The sequence below is a fragment of the Sminthopsis crassicaudata genome, chromosome 1, assembly GCF_048593235.1.
Source record: "Sminthopsis crassicaudata isolate SCR6 chromosome 1, ASM4859323v1, whole genome shotgun sequence".
Classification (NCBI taxonomy): Eukaryota; Metazoa; Chordata; class Mammalia; order Dasyuromorphia; family Dasyuridae; genus Sminthopsis; species Sminthopsis crassicaudata.
In genome coordinates, this window is record NC_133617.1 from 397,824,440 (window position 1) to 397,851,892 (window position 27,453).

The 27,453-nt window shown below is 35.4% G+C and overlaps 1 protein-coding gene across 1 annotated transcript; it reads right to left on the reverse strand.

Moving 5' to 3' along the window:
• Window positions 1–1,039: 1,039 nt before the first annotated feature.
• On the reverse strand, window positions 1,040–27,217 carry MEFV (MEFV innate immunity regulator, pyrin). The gene is made up of 10 exons (XM_074279917.1): window positions 26,877–27,217; window positions 19,574–20,203; window positions 12,212–12,651; window positions 8,612–8,707; window positions 5,964–6,194; window positions 4,740–4,762; window positions 3,182–3,297; window positions 2,952–2,984; window positions 2,299–2,331; window positions 1,040–1,852 (listed from the first exon to the last, which is right to left on the reverse strand). Exons 1-10 carry the CDS (start codon window positions 27,154–27,156, stop codon window positions 1,308–1,310), a joined length of 2,427 nt encoding a protein of 808 aa, XP_074136018.1. The 5' UTR covers window positions 27,157–27,217; the 3' UTR covers window positions 1,040–1,307.
• Window positions 27,218–27,453: the final 236 nt, after the last annotated feature.

Below are 27,453 nucleotides of genomic sequence, written 5' to 3' on the forward strand. Positions count from 1 at the left end.
TACAATGTAATAAAATAGTAAATACTGATGTAGCACAAACAAAAGACATATACTCAAATGGAGACTTACCAATGAAATCCAAAATAATAAGGGAGTCAAAGAACAAATCACAAAACAATTATTAGGTGAAAGTAAATTATTTTAATGATACTATACCACAAATTTCTCAGATAAAGCTAAAGCAATCTTGAGTGGGAAAATACTCCTTCACAAAGGAATATTTTCCCATACTTCTTTGTCATTTTACAACATTCACTTCTGATAGTTTTATGATCTTTTGATTTACATTGTTATAGCTTTATGTGTGTGGGTATGTATATACATGTATGTGTGTGTATATATGTATATATAACATACAATATATAGAGTATGTCATGTGTGTATAATATATGTATACATACATACATACATATATTTTTTTGTTTCTGCTTAATTTGTTCTATATCAGATGTGAAAATATTTCAATATTTTTCTGAATTCCTTATATCAATAATTTGTAACAACATAGTAATAACCCACTCTACCACAATTTGAAGTAATTCTTACTCACATATTTGACTCAGAACCTTTTATATCTTGGAATTAAAAATTGCTACAAAAATTTTCCTAGTTTTTTAGTACCTGTTTTATCTTAACTGCATTGGCTTTATTTGTATAAAATTTGTTAAATTTTATGTAACCAAAATTGTCCATTTTATGATCTGTCATCTTATCTGTCCCTTGGCTAATCATGAACTTTCTCCCTTTCCGCAGCCCTGAAAAGCCATTTTTACCTTGTTCCTCTAATTTGTTTATGATATAACCTTTTATGTTTAGGTTATATATTCATTTAGCATTTATCTTAACTTAATTTCTGCTGTATCCCAATTTTCCCAGCAGTTTTGGTCAAAGAGTGACTTTTTAACTCAGTAGCAGAGGCCTTTGGGTTTTTATCAAATACTCTAGGTTTGTTGGCTTTTAAAATATCTATTTTTCAACCACTTCCAAACATTTTTATTATTACATCTAGGTCCCTTTCAGAAGAAACTGAGGCTAGTCATTTATTCAACAAATATTTATTTAGCACAAACTATACAAGTCTTTATTCACAGTGCTATGGGGAATACAGAATTGAATAGGACAGAGTTTCTGCCTGTAAAAGAGTTTAAAGTCTAATAGGAGGATTAAAAGCAAGCATAGTGATAACCAAAAGACAAAGTAAGATACGTGTGTTTACTCCATAAATGAGATTTTAAAATGTTATAGAGAGCATGAGATCACCTGAGTAGATTCATATTCAATAGCATGAATGCTAAACTTCTTTTATTCTATCTACTCAATAGACAGATGGTCAGAGGATCTGTGTTTTTGCCTCTATCATGCATACCAGGGCTGAAGACAGGTCGAAGAGGATCAGAGGAAGAACCGGAGAAAGGGAATGTATATATGTGGGATCTGGCAGTCACATTGTAAAAAGAAATATCTCCAGCTTCATAGTCCAGGAAAATTCCCACACATCTTGGGGGCTCTCCCAAAGAGAGAGGAGTTGGTGGAACGGTGGAGGCACTGTACTCATTCTTTTTTGTCATCATTACCAACCAATACCCATTTCCTGGTGAAAAGGCTGTACTGCCCTTCCTGTTCACAGAATTTTTGCAAACTCCCAAAGTCCACATAGTCTTGTCTCCCACATATACCTGCCAATACTGTTTCCCTGAGACAAAACTTGGAGATCCCAGAACAAAGAGAGAATTATCAAATCTTTGTGGGACATTAGGCAACTTCTGACATTTCTTCCCAAGTCTCACACTTTTCTGCTCATCAAATATGATAAGTTGAGGATGTGCTGTTTCTGGATCCAGAGTCACATTAGCTACAATGAAAATCCAAATAACCAATGAGAAGTTAATGGTATCTCCACTCCCTATACAATAAGTTCTAGGAAAAGGTAAGACTAGTGGAGGCAAAGTTGTCAGCTCCCTAAGATACAATAATGTTCAAGGGAATGTGTGGACCAGTTTTATATAAATTTATGACGTGTGTATGTATATTAAAAAATTATTTTCTCTATGAGCCGGGAGTATTTATTTTGTGTTGTTACATATATTGTAGTGTAGGCTCAAAGAACTTAGTGGACAGCTTACTGTGTGTTAACACAGAGACAATATATAAAATTTTCAAACTTTGCCCAAGGTACATATATACCTTTTCCAGGCTCTGGAACTGGTATTTGTTCTTTTAGGGCCTAAGAGTAAAGAACAAGTTGACCCTGGTATAAGGTTTCTGCCACTATGAAAATCTCTGGCCTTAGCCACTTACCTGTATACAGTTGGACTTCTCTCAGCTGTAAAACTAAATAGACCAAAAAAGAAAAAAAAAAAAAAAAAAAAAAAAAAAAGATGAGAAAGAATCTAAAGTGTAAGCTAAGGTAAAGATCTAACCTTGTTCTGATTTCTATAATGAAACGTGGAACTTAATTTTAGGAACCTCCCCAGGACAGCGGGTTCTTGGAATTTTCATAAATCCTTACAATTCATATATGCGTTTCTCTTTCCCACATTTAGCCTGACTCTTGATTTGGGCCTAGAGTAGGAATAAGTTAAGGGAGGGAAAGCTTTGGAAAAGGAGGAAGAACACTATCAAGTTTTATCAAATGACAAAGGTATTAGGAGACAACTCATAGAACCTAACCAAAGAAATTGGGAGGAAGAGATTCATGCCTCAAAGTCAGACTGATTCCTTGATAATATGCCAAGTTTATTTAGGAATCTCTAAGTATACCTACCAGTAGTAACTTAGCCAAAGGGGAACAAAAAGAGAGGCCAATAGAGGTGAACTTTGGGGGATTTCCACTGGGAAATAATCCTTTTCCCCCTTAGTTTCTCTCTCTAGATGACTCAAAGAAATTAGCATTCTTGGAACAATATAAAATTATGCCCTCCCTCTTTGGGTAAGCAGATCCAGACACTCACTTTTGAACGTTTCCATTTCTGATTGCAGACTCTCTAGGAGAAAAGGGAAATGAGATGAGTTCTTAGGACCTCTTGCAAGGGAGATTTCAGATGGAAATTAATAGTGTTGTTAAAAGATGGAAGAAAAAAAGAGACCAAGATAAAACTACTGAATTCTGCTATCTGAATCAGGGATGAGATGGCTATGCTGTTTCCAATTTCTCTAATACCAAATAATTTTATATACAAACCTATGAACTTCCTTATGCTCTTATGCATACACTCTGATTTCCAGAAGATAATATGCACTTTCTCTTTCAACTCAGGAGATACAGCCCATTCTTTAGGGAGAATCATCCATTCTGCCCTGCAGATACAACAGAAACAAACAAACAACAACAACAACAACAAAAATGGTGTATGTCACAGTGAAGGCAGCACTGGGGCAAACTCCAGTCACACTTCATAGATTTCTTATAAGAGTGGAGGCCAAGAAAACTCCCAATTGAACTCAAAGTAGGGACACAGACCATTACTACTTTTCATACTTCTTAGTACATTAGGCAAATGCCTTGTTATCTTTTGGCTTCATTCTAGTCTCTAATAGAAGGCTCTCTTCTTTCTAGATCAGAGCATTAGTGAAAGTTCTGAACCTCATTTATCTTTTGCAAATTCTGATCTTATAATCAAGGATTAGCATAGTAGCAGTGTAGAAGGAGCCTCAGTAGCCATAAAGTACAACCCCTTACCCAATTCCTTTGATAACATGTCCAATAAGAGGCCATTCTACTTGTGCTGGAAGATCACTGAGAAAAATACATTTCCTTTAGTTGCAGCCCATTCCAAACTTGGACAGCTCTACTTGTTGAAAAAAAATTTTTTTAATTTCAAACTTAAATTTTCCTCTTTGTAACTTCTACCCACTCCTCCAACTTCTGTTCTCTGGAGCTAAACTGAACAAAGCTAATCCATGTACCCACATGACAACCCTACAAATACCTTAAAATAGCTACCATTATCTCTTATTCCTTCTCCAAGTTAAACATGTCAAGTTCCTTTAGTGAAACCTCATATGGATAAACTTGATGTTCTTGATTATCATGTCTGAATTCCTGTTTATCAATGGCTTTTCCCTGTCTTGTCAGCACTAAGTTCCTGAAATCTTCCCCTCTAAGCAGTCTATCCAACTTTCAAGATCCAGTTCAAAAATCACCTACTCTGTGAAACCTTTTCTGATACTCTATTCAGAAATCATCTTTTCTGATATAATATTACTTGCTACTTCTTCTGTGTATTTCTAAAATCTGTGTACAGTCTTATTTATCTTTCTTTTTTCTCCCACACCCAACATTGCACCAACACATAGTCAACATTTTATGAATGTTTATGGACGAGTGACTGAAGCACCATGTTGGTATGAAATTTCGATTTCCATGAATATGTCCCTAAAAACTACTCTGAAACCAAGAAACTTATCAGAAAGGGCACTACTGCTTCAGAACATCCCAAAGGGAAACCCATCATGGACAATTGGAGTGATCTTTATCTTTCCTGAGCCAGAATCATCTCACTTCCTCTGAGAGGAAATATTTAGATCAAATTAAAGGTTCAAGATATACCTACCCATTTGGAAATAAGGGAATATAAGAAACCCTCACAGCAATTAGGAGCCAGAATAGAAAGTTCTATGTTACAGAATCCAAGGTGCTGGGTCTTCTGAATGTTCAGTCTCTTCTCAGAACTGTGTGTGTGTGTGTGTGTGTGTGTGTGTGTGTGTGTGTGTGTGTGTGTGTTCAACTGTGTAATTACCTCATCAGGGTGACTCTTATGTCCTAAAAGGGAAAAAGAGAAACAGTTTATTAGTCTTGCTCTGGAGCTATTCCTTATATTTAATGAACTCTTTATTTGATATACTCAGCTACAGGATGGGATTACTCATTTCCTCATTTCCCAATCTGCCAATCTTCTACTTCAGCAACTCCTCCTACAAATGCTGCTGACTCTAGCCTGTTCCCAATGCCCTGGACTTTCCCCATAGTTTTGCTATAATAGTTCCAGCAAGAGACACAAGGCAGTTTTAAATCTCACTTTCCTCTTTGACTTTAATAACCCTTAAGGGAAATTCATTCAGGTCCTGACTCCTAACAGTTTATTTCAAATATAATAGAGTAAGCCCCTTGCTTACAGGGCTTTAGGAGCCATTTCCAAGGTTGCTGTCATTTCAAATAGCTTAAGACAATTATACTACATGGTACAGAAAAGCATCTTGACATACATCATTTTGATTCATATTTGGCCACACCTTCTACTTTGTGAGCCTTCTACAATTTTTTTTTTCTTTTCAAAAAGATCTGATATTAGGGGGAGGAGAGGATTAGCCTATATTCAGCCCAATATGATAGGGAATGTAGAGAAAATTTGGTTCAGTGTAAAGTGCTTTAAGTTTACAGTTATGCCTTTCCTTATTGATTCAGAAAAGACAATATATTGGATCAAAGGGATCAAGAGCAAAGATATTTATGAGTTTTTGTTTACAATGAACATTTGATAGCTTACACCTGACATTAATCTAACCTTAGACATTAGCTGGAATATGTAGAAACTGGCAAGAAAGATGATTTGGAAATCCTTAAGGAGTTTTCAAATGGCTCCTTCCCACTTTTAGGTTTCTTCTTTCCCCAAAACCAAACCAAAGTTGGTTGTTCCTTGATGTTTCTATTAGATTGAATACAAAAATTTAGGCTCATATAGGTGTAAGCTATTAGTGAAATAGGAAGAAAGAGAATATGTTGAATATCCAGTTTCATAAGGACTAAAGACCTCCTTCTTTAAGGAGATCTGAATGTGTTGGAAAATGGCTAGAAAATGATTTGAGTTTCCAAGGGGTCTTACAGACATCTGAAGCCACTCAAGAGTTTTACTAGAACTTGTCAATTGGCACAGATATGCTGAGCTTTTCTCCACCCACATGCTAAGGAAATTAATCAGATTTCAGGACAGGGCAAGAAGTCAAAGGGGTCACTCATTTTTCACCTGCAGGAGTTCCCATGCTGACTGTTTCTGTTTTTCTTCCAATTCCTCCATCAGCTCTTCAAGAAGGGAGATTTCCTGGGATGCTTTAGTGTTGTACTCTTCCTTGCTCCTGATGATGGTTCTGGATAGTTCTTCCATCCAAGCCAGGAAGAGTTCTTCTTGTTCCTCTAGAAACTGATGCACCTGCATCAGTCGGGACAAAATCTGCTCCTTCTGAGTTTCTGTCTTGTTCTGGGAGCAATAGGATCAGGAAAATGGAGGGACAGTGTGTTAGGGATAGTTCAAGGACATTATCCATTGAGGTTTTTACTATGAGGATGGCCACTGGATTCATTTTCCCATCACTATGATTCACTGGAAGCCCATAAAAGTTAGAAGAACTTTGAATATATGCTAAAAATTCCCATTTTTCAGAGTGGGCCTGAGGATAGTTCTGTCTATCCCTTCATCCAACAAGAATGATATGGGTATTTGTTTTATTTGACTACTATTATTTGTTACAAGGATTTAATTTTTTTTTCTTTTCCTTCTTAAGTGGAGGTAGTGTAATGCCAGAGAAACTGAGGCAAGATAGAGATTAGAGAGCTTTTAATATTTTATTTGGATTTCTGAGAGGGAGAGATTGTTCTGGGAGCATCATGCCCCCAGAACTGATGTCATCTAAGCTGAGAATGTGAGTTCTCAATGACATATACATGTACACATTCAGTTCCAAGTTTGGGTAGCTAAACAAAGGCAGGGGGTGGAGTCCAAACTCTGGTGAGCTGGAATCTCCAAGCAAGGACCATCAATCTGGTTCTGACAGGTTGAGGGGTAGGAAAATAAATTCTAACAAATTGGGAATTAAGGTGTCCAACTAGAACCAGGAAGTCTGAAACTTAGAGTTATAAGCAATACCAATTAGGTATCTGAGATAGAACATCTGGAGTTTTATCTTTTGGAATGCCAGATCTCCACAGCCCTAATTATCTCTAATGAGCAGAAAAGGGGAAATTGCAATCAGGGAAACTGAGTCAGGACAATAAAAGGGAACTGTGGCACAACAGTAGATATGAAAAGGTGATGAAATAAATGCTTATTAATTAAAAAATAAAATGAAAAAGCAAAACAAAATATATAGTGGTTATTGGAGCTGGTTCACTTTCAGCGTGACCATGATTCCTATTAAGGAACACTGTTCTCATAGCTTATTCCATTCTTCTTGAATGATCTGTCCCCTTGATAATATACAGTAATCCCTTCCACATAGAGACTTCTCCCATCAAGGTTTTTAATGTATTAAGGTTTAGCATAAAAAATTCAAAGGGAATTTTGGGAGAATTTTGAAAAAGCTGTTGTTGATGTAGTAGAGCTCTTTGGGAGGATAATCCTAAATCTACCTGGTCTTCACAGTAAGGCCACCTGACCTTGGGAGTGCTTTAATTCCACAAACAATGCTGGGTATCAAATAACAATCTTTTATTCAGTAATAACAAAATTTCTGAAACAGTCTAAGCCATAGAATTCAATACTAAGACCACACCTCAATTCTACCTCTAAGTCAGAAAATTAGCATATCAGAGATGAAGCAACTGATCTTTCTATCTTCTTCCAATAAACTTATCTTCTTGCTCCTGATTCTTTGCTAAATTCTTTTGGAACTTAGCCTTCTTCAATTGCCCTTACAATTATAATAAACTTTGCCTTTGACTTGGAGATGGGTATGAGCTTGCAAATTCTTTTTTTTTTCTTATTAAAGCTTTTTAATTTTCAAAACATATGCATGGATAATTTTTCAACATTAAACCTTGTATTCTAATTTTTCCCTGCCTTCCCCCAATCCTCCTCTCCTAGATGGCAAGTAACCCAATATATGTTAAACATGGTAAAAAATAAATCCAATAAATCCAATACATGCATATATATTTATACAGTTATCTTGGCTGCACAAGAAATATCAAATCAGGAAAAAAATGAAAAAGAAAATAAAATGCAAGCAAACAATAACAAAAAGAGTGAAAATGCTATGTTGAGGTCCACACTCAGTTCCCACAGTCCTCTCTCTGGGTATACATGGCTCTCTTCATCACAAGAGTAACCAGAACTGGCCTGGATCATTTCATTGTTGAAAAGAGCCTTGTCCATCAGAATTGATCATCATATAATCTTGTGGTTGCTGTGTACAATGATCTCCTGGTTCATACAATTTGAGACACCTCAGGAGACACTGAGCTGGATCGCCAACCTTTCTGGGGTCTCCTTTGAACCCCAATAAGATAACACAGGGCCTATGACCAAATACTTAACCCAAATTTTACAAAAAGTTATTATAAACACCCCATAAAAGAAAAATAAAAATTTTTTCTCTGGTATGAAAGTAGGGTCAAAAAATTTTATGAGAATTTTCCAGATTGTGCAGGGCACCATGTTCCTAATCCTCAAATGTGGAAGGGATAATTATAAAAGGAAAAGCAATCATTTTATAGAAATTTTCCCCACTCTTTTTGACTACCAATAAAACCCATATGAATTTCTATGCTCTCTCCATTTCCCCAGGAATCAGGAAAGAATTTCAGAAAGGCTCAGGTCCTAGTCATACTCTATCCAGAAGCAAACTTCCCTCCGTAGTTCCCCAGATAGGAGTGTCTGTAGAATGTTACTGGCCTTACCAGGAAGGCTGCCATTTTCTCATCTCCTTGTGATTTCTTCTTTTCAGCTGCTTCTCTTACTTTCTCAAGATGCTCCAGACGACTCCGAATTTGTTCCTGGTTTAAATTTTTTTTTAAATGTTGAAGACTGGAGTAGCTAGGTGGCTCCAGCCCTGAATTCAGAAAGACCTGAGTTCAAATCTGGTCTCAGACACTTAACATGTCCTAGCTGTGTGACCATGGGCAAGTCACTTAACCCCAATTCCCTCAGCAAAAAGAAAAAAAAAAAGGAATAAAATAAAATGTTGAGGATCAGAATAAAGGTCTCCCTTTTTAGCTTGCTGTAACCTAAGTGCCACTTAAATGAGCAGATAGAGACATACCTTCAACGTGTGAGGCCCTTAGTAAATCAATACTAAAGCAATCATTTCACATAATTTTTAGTTGGGCAAAGATTAAGACTCCCAAGCCCACAATGGCCCAAGGACCACTAGGCCCAAGTACCCTAGGACAATATGCCACAATAGAGGAGCAGAGTGAATAGAAATGACCATGAGTGATTAAGATAAAGATAAAAGTTGTTATTGGAAAGAACAAGATGAAGGTCTCAAATTCAAAGAGAAAGATGGCAGGTTAAAAAGAGACCTTAGAGGTTATCTGGTACAGACTCCTTATTTTTCATATAAATAAAAGGCCCAGAAAGACAAAGTGATTTGTCCACAGTTACCTAGACATTAACTGGCACAATTAGAATCAGATCCCAATTCCTCATGCTCAAAGCCTAGCTCTTTTTCACCAGGTCATTCTGAGGAAGTCAGGAGCTAGGAATAAGAAGGTACAGGAATAATAAGGATACAGTTATTTTTTTAAGTATTTTTAAGAAGTAAGGAGAAATTGTATTAAGAATTATATGAATTTATTTTTTCTAAGTGGTGCATTAATAATAATCACGAAACATTGCTGCAGTTCATTCCTCTGTCTCCATGTTAGACTGCACTGAACTCAAGTTCTTTTCTTAGAAATATCTAGGGATGGGTTTTTGGATAACTTAAAGAGTAACAGTGTATGATTTATAACCAATACAGGCCATCCTTCACAAAACTTCCTAATTATTCTAGTATACAAGTCAAAAAACTTCACTTTTCCACTCAAAAACTTTTATTATGTCTCAATTGCTTATCAAATAAAACTACAAACTCTTTAGTCTGGTATTAAATGCACTCTAAAATTGAACTCAAAACTACTATTTCAGTATTATCTAATACTACTTCCCTTTATCCCTTTGGGTTCCTACCAAAGCAGACTAGTTGTTTCCAATTTTATTTTATCTTTGCTCCTCTACTTTATGATGTCTTCCTTTATGTCTAAGTCATGTATTTTTATTTATGCTGGTATGTGGTGTGAGATGGAGATCTAAATCTAATTTCTGTCAGCATGCTTTCCATTTTCCCAGTAGTTTTAGTGAATAGATGCCATGATAGCTGGGATCTTTGGATATACTAAACATTATGCTATTTGCTTATTTGCTTCTATATATTATGCAACTGATCTTTTCCACTGATTGACCAATCTAGTTCTTAACTAGTACCAAATGATTTGATGACTTGTAGGCTATAGTTTAAGATCTGGTACTGTTAGGCCCCCTTTATCCCACATTTTTTCATTATCTCCCATTAGAATTTTGACCTTTTGTTTCTCTCTAAATAAGTTTCATTATTAATTTTTTCCTATCTCAATAAAGTAATTCTTTGGTAATTTGATTTGTATAGAACTAAATAAGTAAATTAATTCAGTATTGTCATTTTTCTTATATTGGCTCAGCCTACCCATGAGCAATAACTATTTCTCCAATTATTTATATCAGTTTTAATTTGTGTAAAACATGTCACGTAGCTGTACTCATATAGTTGCCATAAACTTGCCCCACTTGATTACCCACTGCTTCTCAATAAGCCTGTTTCAATATCACTGTCCTCAGCACCAGCTATACCCATTACCCATCTTTGCTTACTTTTTTGCAAAGGTATGGGAAATATTTCCCTCTCCAATATAAATCCTAGCTCTACCTACTACTTCAAATAAATCTATATATTCTGGCCTTTCTTCTATCTTTTCTGCTCTATTCCACTTGTAGTCTACATTTATACAACATAGCATTGATTATACAGTCCTGTGTTTTCCTCTAATTGTTTTTTTTTTTTTTTGTCACTTTTGTGTCCTGATTGAAACTATGAGCTCCATGAGGTAAAAGATTTCTGTTATATATACCATTCTGCTTAGTATAATAGAAATTCTACAAATCTTTTCTAATTAATTTCTTAAGGATAGCAATATAGCATTTTAATGAAGAATGGGGATGTATCAGAGTTTATAAGGTAGAATAGGTTTAGAGAATATGACACTTCTCAATATGTATGAGGGTGCTCAAACCATGTGATCTAGATAGCTATGGGGAAGTTAGGAGATACAGAGTATTGCAACAGAATAGCCACAAAAGAAGGAGAGAAAAAAAAAATATGGTGTAATAGGGTGAATCTTAGTGTAAAAGCCAAACCACCTAGGATCTAGTACAGGTTTTACCACTCATTAGCCTAGTGACCATGGGCAAATCAATTATCTTCTCTGGGTTTCATTTTCCTCAAATATATAATGACAGGGTTGTATTTAAGGAATTCTAAGTTCCATTCTAATGCTAGTCTAATATTCTAAGTTCTAAGATCCCCTCAAATTGTAACATTCTACATTCACTATTGTAAATTTCCTGCCAGTTTGCAACATTCTTTATTCTGTGATTCTAAAGAGAAAGTAATGTATTAATGTAATGGATTACTGTTGTTCTACAAGAAATAATGAAAAGAATGGTTTCAGAGAAAGCTGGGAAGAAATATGAAATTGCAAAATAAGGTCAGCAACACCAGGAAAATAAATAATATTATAACAAGAATATTGTAAAAATAAATTATTTTGAAATACTTAACTCTAATCAACGTAATAATCCACAGTAATCCTAGAAAACTAATGCTGAAGAATGTTATCTACTTCCTGACAGAGAAGTAATGAACTAATAGAATAAAATGAGACATACATTTTGAATATAGTTAGTATGGGATGTATATTTGTTACAAGAGTTTTTTTCCAAGTGGAAGGAAGGCCAAATAAATACTTGATAAATAAAAAAAAATTATGTTTTTTAAAGAAACAATTAAAAATAATTGGAGATTAAATAGCTTACTTCTAAAGAGTGGATCAAAGCATAATAGATAGATAGATAGATAGATAGATAGATAGATAGATAGATAGATAGATGGATAGATAAAGATTTTTTTTTCTAATGGAGGGAGGCGAGAAGAAGACAAAACAAATACTCATTAATTTTTTAAAAATACTTAAAAAAGGAAAGCAGCATAACAACAAAGACAAATTTGACCTATTTCCCAAATTTGCTGAGGATCAGCTCTACTCGTACATTAAAGTGAATAATGGGCCCTTTTCCAAAGTGGTTGAAGAGAGAATGAATATTCACCTCCCATTTATACAGTCACTCCATGAACATACATCTAATGGGTATCCAGAACCCAGCTTTCTGTGTGGAAAGAGATCCAGCCTTCTAGAGGCTCCTACCTTATAGCTTTGAGCAACCTCCTCTATGGCGAGTATTCGATGACCTTTGTGCTCGGGGGACATACTGCAGTTGAGACAAATGGTTTTTCCATGATCCTTGCAGAACAGTAGTTGGAGCTGCTTTGGGTGGTATTCACAATGAGGTGTGGAACGAGGACTTAGTATTGGCTCCTGGAAATCAGTGGGTATGTTTCCAAGACTCTTGCTATGTTGGAAATTCTTAGAAAACATGATTTTGCATTTGAGACAGACATTATACCCAATATTGCAATGGTATCTGATGTCGTGACTACAGGAATTCCTTGATGGTTTTCTCACCATGTCCTGACAAACAGAACATGATTCCTGCATTTTCCTCAGGGATGCTGCTCTGACAGGAGCTCCTGTGATCTTTCTGATGTTCAAAGCTTCAATGGGTATCCTGGTCAGTGTCAGCTCATCTGAAAGAATTAGACCCAGGGACTATAGGGATTGTTGTTTTCTCTTAGCTCTAATGTTTCATAGCATATATTCATAGCATCACGGGATTTGGAACTAGGAACTATCCTTAGAGATCATTTCTCCCAGAAGTTCTTAAACACTTTTGTGTTATGAATCCCTTTAGCAATCTAGCCCAGAGACCTCTTCTCAAAATATTTTAAAATGCATAAAATAAATGCAAAATTACAAAGGAAACCAATTATATTTAAATACAATAATCAAAATATCTAACTCCAAGTTAAAAATTCCTGATCTAGATCAACTTCATTTAACAGGTGAGGAACTTAATGAAATATAGTCCTTTTTCACTATGTTCTAAAGTCCCAACTCTTATAGCTGTAGTCTACATTCTGAAGTCCCTTTCAGTTCAAACTTTCTACTTGCAACACTCCATTGTCCCTTCCAGATCTCACATTTTAAGCTCTTAAGGTTCCTTCTAATTCTTAACTTCTATTGTCTATGATTTTTATGGAGGGTGATGGCAGATGAAAAAGATAAGATATAGAATCTAGAAATAAGAAAGCTGAGAGAAGAAATGAAGCAACAAAGTTTAGATAAAATTATTGAATGATAACAACAGTTGGTGCTGACTGCAGTTAATTTACTCCTACAGAGTACTTATACAACAGGTACAGGGCATTTCTTTTTAGGTCTGAATTTATTAAGTCTGCAAAAATGAGTGGTTTGATTTAATCAGAATTTCTTATCATTTTTAATTTCATGGCTCCCTTTGGCAGTCTGATAAAATCCATGACTTTTTCTCAACATTGTTATCTACATTCATTATTAAAGGAAGTATTAATTTTGTTAAAGGTTAGTAAAAATAAAGGTAGATTTTTTTTCTATCCAAGTCAAATACCTTGAAATCTTTATGAACTCCTAAACTAAATGATCACATTCTCTTTCTCTCATTTAAGGTCTGTGAATCTTCCTATGAGCCAACACTTATAAAAAATTGTGGAGAGAGAAAGTTAGCATTTGTGTCATGAAGACCTAAATGCAAGTCCCCCTACTAGCAGTGTGGCCCTTGGAAAATAATTTAAACTCTCAATCATTTAGGCAACTCCCTGAAATTATAAGTTACAAAATAGTCATTCATCTGCATTGGTAGAAGGAGCTTTCTCACTAGGAGTTCTATAAAGATAAAGTCAAAATCTGGACAAAAAAATCACAAAAGCTATAAATAAGGTAAATATAGATTCGCTTGCCAAATATAGACTAGGAGAATGTGAAGAGTCTGGTAAAGCTTGAAAGAGGTAAGAAAACAAAAAGTTTCTCCTCTACAAATTAGGATAAAACTTATGGGGGTCATTGTCCTAAATATTTGATACAGGCTGAACATATCAACAGATTGAATAGACAAATTTATATTTAACAAACCACAAAGTTATTAAACTGGGATTTTGAAAGATACCTTCAGTCTTTGAGGAAGATACCCACACTTCCTCATAGGACAATACAGTTTGTATATAAAGGCCTAGAATGAGATGGCTAATTAGGACAATTAGAAAAGCCACTGTTGTTATAACAAAAGCCTAACAGAATCAAGTCTAGGCCAGTTTGGGGAATGTGTCAATCGGTCAATTAATAAACATCTATTAAATATCTACTATGTGCCAGGCACTGTGCCAAACAGTAGAGCTATAGAGAAAGACAAAGAGAGCTGTTGCTTGCAAGAAGCTAACAGTCTCACAGGGGGAGAAAACATGCAAACAACTATTTACAAACAAAATATATACAGCTTAAATTAGAGATAATCAACCAAGAGAAGGCACCAGCATTACGGATATCAAGAAAGGCTTCTTGTAAAAAATAAAATTTGAAAGAAGCCTGGGAAGTCAGGAGATAGAAATGAAAGAGGAGAGTTCGAAATATGGGAGACAGTGAGGGAAAATGCCTGGAACTGGGAGATGGAGTGTCTTGTGCAAAGAAGTTCAAGAGGTATGAAAATATCTTGCATACTTAGAGATGAGCAAGTTGTAATAAAACTGAAAAGAAAGGACCCTGAAATGGTCATGGGTTATGAACGACTTGGAATATCAAATAGCGGGTTTCATATTAGATCTGAGCAGATAATAAACCACTGTAATTTAGTGAGTAGGAAAACCACATGAGAACTCTCCTTATTAGTTACTGAGATTATCTAATAGGCAGGCATATTCTTATGGGATGGAGCAATACTCTAAGGCCCAGAATTTCTTGAATGGCCAACTATGAGTCATATATTGTGATCTTACTTATCAAGGCTGGCTAAGCTGTTCAAGGTATCAAAAATCTCTTCCAACCTATGACCATGGGGTTAGGACTAGATAATTTCAGTTTGGAAGTGCATTCATTAATTGTGTTCCTTCTATAATTCTGCTCCAATGAAGAGAGTCTTAGGCTTAACTCAGGGACTCTCAGATGTTTGCAACACCTCCCCCCTAGCCCCCCACCCCCCGGGGGACTCTTGTTCCTTCATAGTAATTGTTCTGGAATAATTCCAGGCCAAAGCCTGTTTGGCATGGTATAGGGAAACAGTGGGTTTACGATACATACAAAATTCTGAGACGAGGATGTAATTGTAATTCTGGGTAAGATTCAATAAATTTGACAAATAGAAGTACATACACTCTGGACGAGAGGTAGAACTATGCTAGAATGAGTATATAGATCCAGAATCTCTCTTTTGTAATAGCTGCAACAAAGGAGATGAGACTATCTCCTGGCCAGCAAATTGGATTATCTTGATTCCAGGGAGCATTATTAATCTGCAGAGCTGTCTGACTACTGTTTAGGAAATTAAAGGGCTAGCTAGAAACACAAGTGTTTTTGAATATTGAGTGTTTTCTGTATTTCAATTAGAAGCAATGAAACCACCCTATTATGTCACTTTGTGTACTATATTTTAGCATTAATTTTGCTACATTCAAAAAAAGCAAAATGTAGAAAACTCCATATTTTTGAGGAATTAGAATAACATTTGCTATACAATTGAGATTCTAGAAATAATAAATAAAAATTATGTTTCAAATTGTGAAAGACGCACAAATGGGGAATTATGAAAGCATAGTAAAAATCTCCTTAGAAATATTTAAAAATAATGTTTTTCTCTAAATTCCGTTCCAGAGTCCCTAGAAAAAGCCCCTTGGAAAGTGAATTAAGACTAAAAAAATGAGGGGAGTATTTAAGGAAATGGATTAAGGTTGGTACTAAACCTTTCAACAAAAAAACTCTTGTTTTATTTATATCATTGCTTTCTTCAGCCCTGAAGTAATTGGGTATCTGACCCCATCTAAGGGAAATTTCTTTTTTTGTTGCTGTTCAGTTATTCCATTCATGTCAGATTCTTCTTGATCTCACTTGGGGTTTTCTTAGCAAAAATATTGGAATGGTTTGCCATTTCTTTCTTCAGCTCATTTTACAGATGAAGAAACTGAGACAAACAGAATCAAGTGACTTATTGTAGTAAGTGTTTTGGTAGACCTTTTCTATTGAGAAAATATTAATATATCAATGAAAGAGAGGAAATCCCTTTGTTCAACTCTAGGAATGAAGTCCAGATGGAAAGAGATAGTAACTTGGTTTCTAGAATGTTAATCCAAATTCATTTTAAGATAACTTTTCTTTGTTCAAGGTTCCTATAGATTTTATCTGAAATCTTAGGAGAAAGAATCATGGCAGACATATCTCCAAGTCAGAAATAATGTAACTATAGATTAATATTAAATAAATGAAAATATTTCTTGCATTATTCCTTGGTGCCTAAATGCAGGGTTTTTTTATTAATATATTTTTACATAAAGAATATATTCTCAGAGGCAACAGCTAAAGGTATTTACTGTTTAGATTTAGGTGTTTGCAGGTCTAATGCACCTGGCAAAATGTAAAATTTGCTATTAGAAAAACAACAACAATAACATCTTTAACTCAGTAGACAAGACAAAACCTCCCAATATAGTGGATTACCAAGGCAAAATAGAACATTTGCTTACAGAAATCTACAATGGGAATTAGAAACAAGAGGGGCAAAGAACTAAGGATCTCACTTTCCACAAGTATGGAAGGTGAGGGGAATATTCAAAAGACCCTCAAAGATATTCACATTTTTGCCAGTATCAGAAAAAAAAAAAAACTTCCTGTGCACAAAATGCAGCTTAGTTTCCCTAATGAAAGAGAAGATAAAAGGCCTAGAAGAATAATTCTTTAAATTATTTGGTATAATATAGTGTTTCTTGGGGATGGGGAATGAGCTTTGAGAGGGAAAATAAGATAGGAAAAGAAATCTAAAGAAGCAAGAGGGAATTCAAACTTATGTAAGGAAAATTTAAGATAGAAGAGACCACCCAGAGAAGGAAAAACCACAGAAATCTCAGAGTTATTTTGCAGGTTTGCCACAAGTAGAGGGAGAGCTAGTCGTCTTGAACAGGGATTATTATTCAAGAGGAATAAATATTCTATGGAATGATAATGTCAATTTATAGATTACCCTGGGACCTACAGGGGGAAAGGACATCCAATACTGGTCACAGAAAAAAGAGATGAGTGAATTGTCATAATTATTTTCAGTTAAGGACTATGCGAATAGTCATGTCAACTTGACATTTCTTTCTTTAGCTCATTTTACAGATGAGGAAACTGAGAGAAATAGGATCAAGTGACTTATCAACACATAAGTAGTAAGTGAACTATCAGGACAAAGCTATATTCCTGGGGCATGTATCCATGATATAATTTAGAGTCTCCAAGTATTATCTAACAAGATGACCCCCACCCAAGCCTGGTAATTTGTGAGAAAAACATGATGAAGCACTTTTAAGAAACTGAAGTGACTTCATTAAAAAATGAGGGGATTGAAGTAGATGATGGTAGCACCTATTTCACAAAGTTGTTGGAAGGATCAAATGAAATAACATGTAAAACATTTACAAACTATGATGAGCTATACAGATAGTATTATCATTATTAGGATCCCTCTCATCTTTATATATATATATATATAAAGAGAGAGAGAGAGAGAGAGAGAGAGAGAGAGAGAGAGAGAGAGAGAGAGAGAGAGGGAGAGCGAGTGAGCATACTAGCCATCAACCAGTCAGAAGAACAAAATAAGACAATAAGTTCTGGACACTTCAAAAATCTAACAAAGCAATATGATATAGTAGTATGGGGGTATTTCAGCTATTTAAAAATCTTCTAGAACTTTATTTTGGCTAAAAGCAAAACAATTTGTAAATTACTTATCTGCCTTAATTTTATTTCATTCTTGAAAATATAGAGAAAGCAATGAAAGGAACTATTCTGTAACTGATTTTAAGCAATAAGATTTGTGTTTGACACAGTAAGGAGGAATAATTAACATGTTGCATAAAAAATTGGGATTTTAAAATACATCAACAGGTTAGAATGGTAAACAAATCTAAAAAGATGAAATTTAATAGCAATTAATGTAATAAAATCTAATTGTAATTACTGTAATACCTACATTTGGAGCAACACCCCTTTAATACTCAAGTAAAGAACAGGAAGGATATGTCTAGACAACAGTTCATGTTAAAAAGACCTGGGGTTTTTAGTGGACTCCAATATAAGTCAACAGTATAAAATGTGAACCAAAAGCTGAAGAAAGAGAAGCATCCAGAAGGAGGGAAGTGAGAATCAAGTGAGGATGTTTATACTGGTTAGACACATCTGAAGTTTTGTGTTTAGTTCTGGATACAGTGATTACAGAGGAACATTAAAAAACTGGAGTAGACCTAGAGAAGGGCAATCAGCAGGATAAAGAAACTGGAAACCTTTTGAAAGTGGGCTTTTTGAGGATGTTTTCCATAGAGAAGAGAAACTGGAATGGGAACATAACACTGTCCTCAAATATTTGAAGAGTTATCAGGATTAGACCTGTTTGGCTTCTATTCATTTATCCCAGCTCTGGATTTTAACTGAAGTTGCAGAGGCAAATTTCAATGTAACATAAGGATAAGTTTCCTAATAATTTGAATTGTTCAACTGGGCTGCAATTAATTCTCTAACATAGAGGCCTTCAAGTAGAGGATGATCATTTGATAGGGATGGAATAGAGAGGTTCATTCCATGGATTCCAGGACCTTCTAGTTCTACGACTTTTTTGATTTTATGATTCCTTGGCCACCACCACCCCCAACTCTGTATTCTGTAATCAAGGTCCAACCTCTTTCTCAAGGCTTCTAACTTGTCTATCCATGTGATTTCACTTTTGCCTAGATTTGGAGTCTGGGATCTAAGTTGAAATGCCAGTTTGTCACTTACTATCTATTCAATCATCTTTGGTGAATAGATCTTTGGTAAAAATGATAGCGATAGATTGACAAAATTACCTCTAAGCTTATTTCCAGCTCTAAATCATATCTCATGATAAAATTATGACCTACGTTCTCTGATTCTTCACTTTTCTAAGCTTTCTGCATGATTTCTTAGTAAGTCTTTTAGAACCTAAATAGAAGGATATTATCTTTTAGACTTTTAATGCTATCCTCTCCCCATTCCTCTCCTTAAAAAAGGTTACTTATAATAATAAGAAACCATTTATGAAACATTTTATAATTTCTCAAACTATTTTACTCCTAAGATCCCTAGAAGGCCAGTATTGTTATCTTCATTTTACCATTTAAGATTCTTGAGGTTAAGTTACAAGTTACATGCTCCATTGAAGAATCAAGATAAAAACTCAGGTTTCTGACTTTGAGCATAAAATTTAGTAGCCAAAAGTCTTCTTAAAGAATAACATTCAAGTAGCATAATTTAAAAGCATACAGTTATTGCAATAAAAGAATTTTTATACAAATCCTACCACTAAGGATATGATAAAATATTAAGAGAAAATAACAACATAATACTTCTAGGGCCAAAAATAAATATTGTGAAAAATACCTTCAAATTTTTCTTTTAAACACTGGTTTCCAGGACTCTTAGGTTCTTTCTTTCTTGAAGATAGGGAAGTATCCATATTCATAAGTATTTTTTCCCCCTGGGATTCAGGGAGTGCTGCCTTCTCCTCCAAGAACATAGCAACTTCTAGATTCCCAGGTCCCTTATTCACCAATTTTTGATTTGAGTAATTTTCCTCTCCTATAGATGCACCATATCCATGCTTCTCTAATTTCTTCTCTCCCAAGAAAAATAAGAGCTTTTGATTCCTGTTTGTTTTTTGCCCTAAGGTGACAGCAACTTCTGAATTTTCATATCTGTTGCCTTCTAGATATACAGAATGGTTCCATTGTCTCTCCTGAATCTCAGTCACATGTGAGCTCTTTATAATCCTCTGATCTTCCTCTTCCCCCTGGAATTTCTTCTGACATTCTTGCCCATCATACAACTGGTGGGATAGAACTGGAACCTGCAATACAGCCGTGTCAACTTCATGTGGATCCTGCAAATCAGCATCTGGATTCTTTATTGCCCTTTTCAGAGGAACAGTAGCTTTCAGTTTCTTAGATTCTGTTTCCTTTGAGAAAGCAGAGATTCCCAAGATTTCTCTAACACATCCTTGAGTCAAATGTTCTGTAAGAAGACACCCAAATACCAAATCATTAAAAACTCATAAATTCCCTAAACTAATATACTTATTTAGTGCTATACCAATCAGACTCCCAGAAACTATTTTAATGATCTAGAAAAAATAACAACATATGGAAGAACAAAAGGTCGAGAATTTCAAGTGAAGTAATGAAAAAAAAAAAAAAAAAATCAAACGAAGGTGGCCTAGCTGCACTTGATCTAGAATTATATTATAAAGCAGCAGTCACCAAAACCATTTGGTATTGGCTAAGAAATAGACTAGTTGATCAGTGGAATAGGTTAAGGCAAGATAGTGAATAAAAATAGCAATCTAGTGTTTGACAAACCCAAGATCCCAACTTTTGGGATAAGAATTCATTATTTGACAAAAACTGCTGGGAAAACTGGAAATTAGTATGGCAGAAACTAGGCATGGACCCACATTTAACACCACATACTAAGATAAGATCAAAATGGGTCCATGATTTAGGCATAAAGAACGAGATCATAAATAAATTAGAGGAACATAGGATAGTTTACCTCTCAGACTTGTGGAGGAGGAAGGAGTTTGTGTCCAAGGGAGAACTAGAGATCATTATTGATCACAAAATAGAAAATTTTGATTACATCAAATTAAAAAGCTTTTGTATAAACAAAACTAATGCAAACAAGATTAGAAGGGAAGTAACAAATTGGGAAAACATTTTTACAGTTAAAGGTTCTGAAAAAGGGCTCATCTCCAAAATATACAGAGAATTGACTTTAATTTATAAGAAATCAAGCCATTCTCCAATTGATAAATGGTCAAAGGATATAAACAGACAATTTTCAGATGATGAAATTGAAACTATTTCCACTCATATGAAAGAGTGTTCCAAATCACTATTGATCAGAAAAAGGTAAATTAAGACAACTCTGAGATACCACTACACACTTGTCAGATTGGCTAAGATGACAGGAAAAAATAATGATGAATGTTGGAGGGGATGTGGGAAAACTGGGACACTGATACATTGTTGGTGGAGCTGTGAAAGAATCCAACCATTCTGGAGAGCAATCTGGAATTATGCCCAAAAAGTTATCAAAATGTGCATACCCTTTGACCCAGCCATACTACTACTGGGCTTATATCCCAAGGAAATACTAAAGAAGGGAAAGGGACCTGTATGTGCCAAAATGTTTGTAGCAGCCCTTTTCATAGTGGCTAGAAATTGGAAAATGAATGGATGCCCATTAATTGGAGAATGGTTGGGTAAATTGTGATATATGAATGTTATGGAATATTATTGTTCTGTAAGAAATGACCAACAGGATGAATACAGAGAGGCTTGGAGAGACTTATATCAACTGATGCTGAGTGAAACAAGCAGAACTAGGAGATCATTATACACTTCAACAATGATACTGTATGAGGATGTATTCTGATGGAAGTGGATATCTTCAACATAGAGAAGAGCTAATCCAATTCCAATTGATCAATGATGGACAGAATCAGCTACACCCAGAAAAAGAACACTGGGAAATGAGTGTAAGCTGTTAGCATTTTTTTTTTTTGTTTTTCTTCCCAGATTATTTTTACCTTCCTAATCCAATTCTTCCTTTGCAACAACAACAACAAAATTCGGCTCTGCACATATATATTGTACCTAGGATATACTATAATATATTTAATATGTATGGGAATGCCTGACATCTAGGGGAGAGGGTAGAGGGAAAGAGGGGAAAAATTCGGAACAGAAGAAAGTACAAGGGATAATGTTGTAAAAAATTGCCTATGCATATATACTGTCAAAAAAATTATAAAATTAATTTAAAAAACTCATAAATTCACAATGGATTTGGTAGTAAAGGGAGGAGGTAGGAGAGAACCACTTGTCAAAATTAGCTAAGGTCCAAATTGTAAAACATTTTTGAGAAATGAAGTTTAAATTTTACTTTTAAGTGAGGGATATAGATACATTCAATTTATTTCCTTTATTTCTACTTTCAATGAGCAAAGTAATTTATAATCAGTCCCTAATTTTTGGTATGCAAGGAATTTTGGTTAAAATTACTTTTAAATTTCTTTAAACAATTTGTCTATATCTTCAATTTAAACTTAAAAAAAACTGGAGTTGGAATCAAAAAACTTAGAATTCAGCTCTGACTTACTAGCTGTGTAATTATAGTTAAACCATTTGACTTCTTGAAACCTTAGTTTTCTCATATACAAAACATAAATAATAAGAGTTTCGTTTTCATCTTATTCTTTTACAGAGGTCCATGAGCATGGTAAATTGCATTTATTTTCAGATTCTAAGACAATTCTAAAGAATTCCAAGACAAATAAATACTCCTGGCTCACTTACCTCCTAACTTTGACAAAGTCAGAATCACACAATATTTGAGTTGGAAAGGACTTGAGAGAAGAGGAAGCTGACAGTTAGGGAAGAGAACTGTGTAAGGTCACAGGTTTTTGTTAATAGTAGTAGCTGGTTCTAAAACCCAGATTTCCAGATTATCCAGGACATGCCTACTTACTTGGATTTGAGCTCTCTAGTATCCAGAAGAACAGGTCCTGTGAATACTTAGTTTCAGATACAAGGTATCTGAACTATCATACAATCACAACTGCATTTAAATAGAAATATCTTGTATCTGTAGAGTTCTTTATGCACTTTATTTCACTTGGTCCTCCTAACTGCTTTGTGAGATAAGTGGGATAGCTATTTTCATAACTACTTAAATGGGCTTCACCTCTATCCTCAACCTTCAAGGTCTGACTTGGGTACCATCTCCTTCTAAAGTTCTTCTTTGATTTACCCAGCTGAAAGGGACTCTTCCTTCTCAAATTTCTCATAGCAATTGTCCTTTCCTTTGCACCTATGACATTCTGTAACATTCTACTTTTTTGTTACAAAATCAATTTTCCACAAGAAAGAAAGGAAACAAAGAACAGGGAGAGATCTGTATTTCTTCTAGAAGGGAAACTGAAAACTCTTCTTCTAGACTGAAGACCTGTATTAGTGAACATCATGGTTGAAGAGATACTTATGGAGTCAGGAACTGGGAAACTAATCAAAGGGGCAAATTTCTGGAGAAACAAATGTAACCAGGAGCACATATAGGAAGGCAAGGGAAAAGGCCACTGTTTTCTCAAAGACTGAACAAGTGAAAAGAATAGTGAATAACGTTAAGGAGAGTCGAGATATGGAATAGGGGATAGAAGTATTCATGATGGATGATCTCAATTAGTCCCGTAAAATAAAAGGTAAGTTCCTCTGCTAAAAAAGAGATGAGAAGAGTGGTATAAGTGGTTTGAAAAGAAAAGTTTTCATTACAGAGATTGTCACATTCAGGGAGCTGAGGAACTGCTTTAGCATTGCCAAGGATATAAGGATCAGGATGCTGGAGATAGTTGCCTACTGGTTTTGTACAGAGGTTTGTCTTTATTCTCTACTCTTCCTCAATGTCCCTGGGAATTTGTCCTAACCTGGGGATTGTGATATACTCCCAGCCTTTCAGTTAAAGGGATTAGGGGTGACTGGCAATAGAGGAGACTGGGGTGGGCAGTGTCCTAAAAACAGAAGAGATAGGAAACTAGAAATCATGTAGGAAAAGAGTGCTGGCTGAGATATCCTCAGCAGCAGACTCCAGGCTGAGAGTTGTCATGTAGAAGGTGTCAGGATTAATGCTGTGAGTGAAACTTACCTATGATTGCAGAATGGACATAAATGGCTCTGTCCTTTCCTTGCTTGTCTTCCCTCCTCTTTTCCTCCCCATCTCCTTTTAGAGGAGTATGCCCATTTCCCAAAGTTTATCTTTCCTCCTTAAAACTTTGTTTTCTTTATGTCTTATCCTCTCTCTCAAGTTGCCTATTATAATAAGTATTTTTAACCATTTCATTGCTAATCTATGTCTCCTCTCTCAAATATAGAAGAGAGGGATCATAAAAGAGCAAATGGAAAGAAAAAAAGAGAAAATTATATATTTTGGCACATCAATGCTCTGATTGAGGGCTTGGAACTGAAAGAAAAAGAAATATTGATTTTTTTTTTCTCTTCAATTTTCCAAGACAGAGGGAACAATCATACCAGGATCTCTCTAAGCAACAAGTGAATGATATGGGTGGGATGTGGAAGGGGATAAATATAGATGGTGTTTGTAGGAAAAGCCTTTACTATTTTCTTTCCATTTTTCTAAGCTTGGATTAAGAAGTAAACTTCTCCCTTGGTGGTAAAGCTATCTAGCCCACAAAAAGGCAGGGGACAAGAAAAATGCATTAACAACCTGCTACTTATGTCATGGAAGAATAAAAGATCTGGTATGTAGCCATGAACAGCTAGCTGATGGTAGATAACAAATTCATAGTGTATCCAGTAAGTATCATTGAATAACTTTCTCTAATAGCATCCAGTAGTATGCAAGAAGTAGAGAAGGGAGGTAGTAGAGGTAATTCAGGATTGGAGCATGACAAGGCACAAGCAGTATTTAAAAAAAAATGGGATTCAGTATATAATGGAATAGGTAGCTAGATAGCTGGCAATTTCCAACAAGGATCTTTTTGAAACAAGTGGAAGAGTTAGAAAAAAGTCACACAAAATTCCAACTATCTTTGATGATCAATCTTTAGAAATTGGAACTCTATTCCAAATCACTATTGATCAGAGAAATGCAAATTAAGACAACTCTGAGATATCATTACACACCTGTCAGATTGGCTAAGATGACAGGAACAAATAACGATGAATGTTGGAGGAGCTGTGGGAAAACTGGGACACTGATGCATTGTTGGTGGAGTTGTGAAAGAATCCAACCATTCTGGAGAGCAATCTGGAATTATGCCCAAAAAGTTATCAAAATGTGCATACCCTTTGACCCAGCCAAACTACTACTGGGCTTATATCCCAAGGAAATACTAAAGAAGGGAAAGGGACCTGTATGTGCCAAAATGTTTGTAGCAGCCCTTTTCATAGTGGCTAGAAGCTGGAAGATGAATGGATGTCCATCAATTGGAGAATGATTGGGTAAATTATGGTATATGAATGTTATGGAATATTATTGTTCTGTAAGAAATGACCAACAGGAGAAATACAGAGAGGCTTGGAGAGACTTACATCAACTGATGCTGAGTGAAACGAACAGAACTAGGAGATCATTATACACTTCAACAATGATACTGTATGAGGATGTATTCTGATGGAAGTGGATATCTTCAACATAGAGAAGAGCTAATCCAATTCCAATTGATTAATGATGGACAGAATCAGCTACATCCAGAAAAGGAACACTGGGAAATGAGTGTAAACTGTTATTTTTACCTTCTGAATCCAATTCTTCCTGTGCAACAAGAAATTTGGTTCTACACACATATATTGTATCTAGAATATATTGTAATATATTTAACATGTATAAGACTGCCTGCCATCTGGGGGAGGGGGTTGGGGGAGGAAGGGAAAAAATCTGAATAGAAATAAGTGCAAGGGATAATGTTGTAAAAAATTACCCATGCATATGTACTGTCAAAAAAAAAGTTATAATTATAAAATAAAATAAAAATTAAATTAAAAAAAAAAGAATAATCCAGAAGAAAAAAAAGAAGAAAGAAATTGGAACTCTAGACGTGTGAATAAACATATATCCCTAGCTGGGCTCTGCAGTGTTTTACTGTCTGATGCAAGAGATTGTTCTCAGAAAAAGGGGAAGGAAGCTTTTGATGATCAAAAGGATGGCCTTCAGTCATATCTCATTCTTCATCGACCTTGGGGATTTCTTTGGCAAAAATACTGGAATAGTTCAGGCCCTGAATTCTATCCACTGAGTCACTTACCTACCAGAGGAGGTACATATGAACAAGAGAAAAAAAATGAGAAACCAAAGAGGAAGTGAAACCAGGACTTTCCTGAAATACAATGATCTGGGTCTAAGACTTTACACACAATTAGAATTCATTCTTCTGCCTCTGAGAAGGAGGAACACTTAGGAGGAAGACTACCAGCTATGATAAAACTTAAGAGTTATGAAGAGAAACCCATTAGCACTCTGACCTAATGGAAAGAACCTGGGCTTGCAATCTAGGTTTTCATTTGGGTTTAGCTATTAACCAATTAATTTTGGACAAGTCACCAGCTTTGCAAGTTTCACCATCTATCAAATGGGTCTATTAGTTACTTGCCCTGTCTCAAAGAACCAGTATAAGGTACATTCTGTTGTGCAAAGAATATTGGATTAGGAGTCAAAGACCTAGTTCTATTAATAAGTAGTGTAAACTTGACACTTTATTGATTTCCTTCTTTGTAAAATGTTCTCTAATGTTCCTTCCAGCTTTGCCATTTTTATGATCTCTGTTTTAATGACTCTTCTAACACTGGCATATTGTGATTTATATGATAAAATCCCTTATAACTCTGATATTCTGTGGTCTATATCCTAAGATTCCTCCTACTTCTAATATTCTATGCTCTGTAGAATACTTCTATAACATGTTCTAAGGCAAGAGCTCTTAACAATTTTTGTGAGTCAGTGATACTCTATGTTCTAAATTCTAAAAATAAGGCCTCTTTCAGTTCTTACCTTCTAGATACAGAGGGTGAGAGTGCTTTGAAAGTTTGAAACACAATACAAATGCAAAGAGGTATTAGTATCATTTTGGAAGGGAAAAAAAGAGAGAGGCGCTTGTTATATCCACCAGATTTACCTGAGTTAGTTGCTTTGCTGAGCTCCTCCATCAGGAGATTTTGGTTGATAGCTTGCAACACCTGCAGGGTCAACTTCACAGCATATTTTTCCCCATAAGAATTGACCAGAAGTGCAGCAAGCTTCACTGGTCCATCAGCATCTTGAAGCCTGCCTTGGGGAATACGATCTCTATCTTTATCCAAGTTGGCATTTTGTAGTTTGAACTTGAACTTCTCCAGATCATAGGCCACCAGGCTCTCTAAGGTATGCAACAGGTGGTCACTCAGGGTCTTTGCCATAAGACCTGGTCAATGCTGCTTGAGCCGACAAGCCAAGCCAGGCATCAGTAAGGCTACAGAAATTTCCAGCCCTGGAGCTATGAATAAGATTTAGAGAAGTAAAAAGTTGTGAAATAAAGGAAGAAGAACAGGAAGAAGAGGGAGGACCAGTAGAGTACCAGACTCCACCCATTCCTATTAAAGTGTAAGTTCTTTTGTTGTGACAGAGGTCTGGCTACCTCCTCCCCACCACCAGCTGATCAATCACTACTCTATGGCATGGAAATATCATGAAGAATTTTAGGGACGATAACTTCT